Here is a 5,416-nt window from a genome sequence, read left to right as displayed (position 1 = left end):
GCTGATCTGAAAGTTTGCTCAATTTTAACTCTGACCGATATGCATATCCTTCTCGTTGATCGATATGCAGTGAAACAAGAACATGGCTTATTTTCTTTTCTTTTTTGATTTTTTTTGCTAGTGTAGTAAACACAACAGGGGATGTCGATTATTGAAGTTTATGGAGGTGGGTGAAGAAGACGATGACTAGATGGAGCAATAAAGGTGTTCTTCCATGAGTGGCCAACATCTATGAGGTGATGAACTTGAAAAACCAGGTGTTCTTCCATTTGATAACTAGGGATTTAACGACCTTGGTGTTTAGAATAACATATTAGCGATTTGGGGATAGGATTTACAATCAGGGAGTTGGTAAGATCATGAGGATAAAGCTGATTCATAACAAGAGTGGAGATGAATGTGATTGTGAATCGATTGTATGTGAGTTTACAAAAGATTAATGTGAATCTAAATGTGTGTTTATCTACTTTTAGGGTTTTTTTTTCTATTTTTCTAAGAGAGAGAGAGAGAGATAGAGAGAGAGAGAGAGATTTTGTTTTTGTTTTATTTTTAACTATTTTTTAATTGTTGGTAATAAAAAAAATGAAAAATAAAATAATAAGAAGTAAAATCGTCTTTACAAAAAAGTTCAAACCAAATTGGACCAAACTTGCAAAAAAACGAAACTATTTGACTATCCTTGCGAGCCAAACCCATTTTGGACCAAACTTGGTAGTTTTTGACATACCACAGGGACCATTCTTGCAATTTTGTCTAATGTAAAACCATAAAAGTGTTGCATTAGGTATGTAATAAATGTTATGTTGTTGGAAGTAATCATAAAATGTTGCATGTGTTGTCAAAAATATTCCATATGAAAGATAAAAGTGTTGTTGTAGGTTTTTGGGGAAAATGAAAAAGTGTTGCACTTTTTGTAAAGAATTGTTGCACTTTAAATTAAATCCAACACCTTTGAGAAGTGTTGCCAATTCCAAATAAATGTTGGTTTAGGCCTAACGCAAAAAGAGGTAAGGAAGCACTTGGTAAAGCGTTGGATTATCGGATTAGCATAATACAACATTTTTAAGGGATAATGCCACACCTTATGGGTGTTGCAATAGCTTCATTTTGTTGTAGCGAAACCGTGAAAGTAGCCATGCCAATAAGTATGATGTTAAAATACTAAATATTATTAAGCTAACAGATTGTACTTCAATTCGAAAACCTGCGAGTGTCATCTTAGAGATAAGTATCACAAGGGTGACAACTTCTATGGCTTGTCGATTGACACACTCCTAGGAATTCTTATATTGTACCTCAAGGGTTGCATACAAAATCACAATCCATAGGTTGTATTAAAAAATCATACAAACTGCATATGACGAATGAAGATCATATGGTTGAAATGATCCTTTTATAGAAAAACAAAATATATATGTAACCTTTAAGCCATAAAAAATTACATTGATATTAATCTCCTGCAATGTGTAGCTAGATTCCTCCCCAAATGATATGGGGGAAGTTAATAAAATTGCACAAAATTTGTAGATTGAAATACCCTAAGTCAGTTAATCTTCCATAGAACGTTATACTTTGTCTAAGCGAACAAACATGGTAAATGACCATCCTTCCAGTAGTTTACATGAGTGGATTGAAGTTAGTATTGTTGTTTAAAATCAATCCCTTTCAAACACACTCGGTATGCATAATCCATTAGATCCCAGGTTATCTTTGTAGTTCTTAATCATTCTGTTCAGCAAGGCATCCGAGTTTCAGTCACAGTACCCACCTTTCCTTACATTATATGATTTCTTTGTTTGTTGCCTCATTAGAACCGCTATGAAAGGAGATAGTATCCTGGCCACAGCGAGTTGCTCCTAACAAACATTATGATAGTGCTTCTTTTTGAAGACCTAAGAAAAATCATCATGAGATGAGTAAAGCAAGGTGAAAACTTCCGTGATTTGTGCAAAGACACACCGTTATTAGTTCATCAGCCCTTAAGTGTTACACTCGATATCATGAGCCATATGTTAGATTAGAGAAGCGGGCAAGCAGCATATGACGAATGAGGTTCAGATGCCCGAATTGATCTTGTCATGGAAAACTGGTCCTGAAACCTTTAACCCAGAAAAAAGATACATTGAGCAAAATCCCATAGAATGTGTAGCTAGATTGCATCCCAAATGATATGGGGAAAGTTTATAGAACTATATAATGTCCTTGAGATTAAAGTACCCCGCAAATAAGTTACTCTTCCAAGTGAAGGACCCCTGGTTCCAGTAGCACCTCAGATGTGGCTTGAGTCTCAAATCCTTGGAAAGTATTCAGGTTGACGAAACCATCCATAACCAACTAACAGTTCCAAATCATGAATTGAATCAATCAAGTGTAGTTAATTCTAGTTGGTATTGTCGTCTGTAATTTCTCTTAATGATTGCTTGTCTGGTTCACTACTATAAGTCGATTGAAAGTCATCTTCCATGCCTTCCTTTTCTTTCAACTCCTCAATCTTTTCCACGACCTGTTTAATATCCATCCTCTTGTTGGCATCTTTTTCACAACAACTCAAACCGATCTTCAACAACTTTATCATCTCCTCTTCACTGCTCTTGTTGAATCCCGCCATTTCCTTATCAAACACATCAATGTTCAATTCCTGGTTTGCCACAGAGTTGATGAAATCAGTAAGGTCACTTTCATTCCCTTTGCCTAGGTGGAGAGTGTTTGCTAGGATCTTCCCTGTCAAGACCTCAAGGATCATGATACCAAGACACCATATGTCTGTCCTTTTTGAGATGCGTCCATGTTGCTTATATTCTGGTGACTTGTAAGCCATCATGAGGTCGAATGCATGTTCTGGGTTGGTTACTGGAACCAAACCATAATCAGCAAGAAGGGGCTCGTAGTTCTTGTTGAGAAGGACATTTGAAGACTTGAGGTGACCATGAGGCACGATTAGGCTTGGTAGCTTAATGTACAAGCTATGAAGCCCTTTCACTACCCCTTTCATTATTCTCAACCGAGTAGGCCAATCTAGGCTCCGAATTTCATTAGATTGGTTGCCTGAAATCATCGCACCGAACCAAGCTTAACGTATGTATGCAATTAGGGGTTTGTATAAATCCATGAATCACAACCAAAAATTCCCTATAACTAAAGTGATTATCTTTTGTCGAAGCAATTAAGTGTTAATTTCTAGGAAACTATCATAATCATAGGCTGCGTTTTTGCAAAGAATAAATTTGGTTGTAACAAGGACTTCAGGTAGATGTCAGTTTAAGAAGATGATGCATACATAAAAGCTTACCATGGATATGGTAGGAAAGACTAATGTTGTCGATGTACTCGGAAACGAAAAGCTTCTCTTCTTTTCGATAGTAGAAAGCCACTAGTGGTAGTATGTTTGGATGTCTCAACCTCCCTAACCTTTTCATATGCTCATAAAATTCTTCTTGTCCAACGTTATTCATGTGCCTGAACCTCTTCACCACCATCACTTTCCCACTAGCGAGAGCAGTCTTATAACTGGATCCAAACATCCCACTTCCCAGCACCTCGGCTGACGCCTTCAGCAAGTCTGCTAGATCAAACACTTCCTCATCATCTATCAAGAACGTCAACTTCATAGAAAGATCTGCTTTCTTTTCCTTACGAGCTGATGATGCGCCCTTCTCCTTCATGCTAAGGTTTGCTGAGGCTCCTAAAACTGTTGAACCATGGTTCTGAATTCTTGCAAAATCTGGATCTTGGTGGCGGCGGCTGCTAAGGATCACCACAGCAAAAAGTACTGCTCCAACTGCTGTTGCCAACACCAATGCTATGATTATGATCGTGGCAGTGGAAGCACCATTTCTCTGACATTCTTCCAATGGTTGTCCACAGAGCTGTTCATTACCTGTGTCAGGAAGTCAAAGCGGTTACCAAGATTGCAATCTTTTCTTTTGCATGATTCATATTAAGATTTATAAGTTGTTTTAGACAAAGGTCACCGAAATTGTTAATGCTTGGATATATTTACACACCAAATGTATATGCCAGGGGTTATTTCATTAAAAACATTGGATCCGAGGTCGTAGATGATAAATCAAACACCCAACATATATCATTGTGCATAACCGCGTCAGCTGTATATACCAAGCACTGTAGATGGACATTCATGCATAAAGAATCTTTATATGAAGGAAACCAGAATGCTTTCAGGAAAAAAAAAAAAAAAAAACTACCTAAGAATAGGCTTGCAGAAAAATTCTGAAACCCTTCGGGGATACGGCCATTGAAATGATTGTTGGCGAAGTTTGCTAGAGTCAGGTTAGTTTTATAGAATTTTGGGATTTCACCCTCTAAATGATTGTTTTCGAGCAACAACTCTTTTAGCATAGGCAATGAGGTCACCGACACAGGGATCTGGCCCATGAGCTTGTTATTTGCAAGATAAAGCTTCTCGAGCCATTTCAGTCCCTTAAAAGCATTGGCTGGAATTTCACCAGAGAACTTGTTGTTCGACAGTAAAATCTCTCTGATTCCATAGAGCATTCCGAAATCAGGGAAGGAACCCTTTAAGTTGTTATCCATAAAACTTATGCTCACCAAAGATTTCAATCTGGCTAATATTGTTGCATCAATGTTACCTTCAAGTCCCATCCGCTCGAGTTTTATGGCCGAAACGGTCCCATTAGTGCAAAAAATGCCTTCCCAATTGGCTGTGTTATTATTGCATGGGTCTTCGGTGGAAGTCCAGGTGGTTAAATTCCTGCCATTGATTAAAGAATTCTTGAACTTAAAAAGCGTTTCCAAATCCGAACCATTCACATGTTGGATGGTCGAGATTAGGAAGAGGAGAAAAACGAAATGACCCAAAGTCGAATGCGCAAACATGGAACAGGATGATGGCACTGGTGCGCGCACATACAAGTGCGCGCCCATTAGAGGGGCTATTGCAGAAGGCAATTGTGGCTGCCGTTAGGGTTTGAATGAAATATTGCGTATCTGTGGGCATCAAGAAACAAAGGTGACAACAAAGAAAGAAAGACATGTTAGGGAGAGAGAAAAAAGAGAGAGAGAAAAGAGAAGGTAGGTGCCAAGAATAGTTATTGGGTAGAAAAGAGAGCGACAGGTGGTACAAGGTCTTCCTCTTGTTTTCCATAAAGATTTATGCGGGCTTGAAAATATTTAGTTTGTTAGAGAAAATTTTCAGCCACTCAAAGAAACCGAAAAGTTCATCAAAACTATGGCGACAACGTATTCATCTATGTACTTTAAGCAAAACCCTAAAATTATCTCTATACATGATACGACTAGAGTTTGACACATAGTAATTTCGATAAATTTTATTAAACAAATTCTAGGCTATGAATGACAGAATGAATACAATTGAAAATGCAGAATGAATACAATTGAAAAGGTTTCAAAGGTAAGTCTACATAAATGGCTCAAT

At 37.7% G+C, this 5,416-nt stretch overlaps 1 protein-coding gene across 1 annotated transcript; it reads right to left on the bottom strand.

The window, feature by feature from the left end:
- Positions 1-1,370: 1,370 nt before the first annotated feature.
- Positions 1,371-5,006, bottom strand: LOC145070997 (pollen receptor-like kinase 2). The gene is made up of 3 exons (XM_079017947.1): positions 4,206-5,006; positions 3,290-3,877; positions 1,371-3,045 (listed from the first exon to the last, which is right to left on the bottom strand). Exons 1-3 carry the CDS (start codon positions 4,903-4,905, stop codon positions 2,381-2,383), a joined length of 1,953 nt encoding a protein of 650 aa, XP_078874073.1. The 5' UTR covers positions 4,906-5,006; the 3' UTR covers positions 1,371-2,380.
- Between the last annotated feature and the right edge of the window lie 410 nt (positions 5,007-5,416).

Source organism: Lactuca serriola, chromosome 8 (assembly GCF_051521515.1).
Source record: "Lactuca serriola cultivar US96UC23 chromosome 8, Lser_US96UC23_V15, whole genome shotgun sequence".
Classification (NCBI taxonomy): Eukaryota; Viridiplantae; Streptophyta; class Magnoliopsida; order Asterales; family Asteraceae; genus Lactuca; species Lactuca serriola.
The sequence above is the reverse complement of the archived record's forward strand: the minus strand, read 5'-3'. Positions and strand labels throughout refer to the sequence as shown.

Bases quoted from the DNA above. Each gene is read 5' to 3' on its own strand.
- LOC145070997 (XM_079017947.1), bottom strand. From the start codon at position 4,905: ATGGGCGCGCACTTGTATGTGCGCGCACCAGTGCCATCATCCTGTTCC. The intron at 3,878-4,205 runs GTAGTTTTTTTT...TTCCTGACACAG, and splicing joins TTCTGCAAGCCTATTCTTAG to GTAATGAACAGCTCTGTGGA. The intron at 3,046-3,289 runs GTAAGCTTTTAT...CGATGATTTCAG, and splicing joins TCTTTCCTACCATATCCATG to GCAACCAATCTAATGAAATT.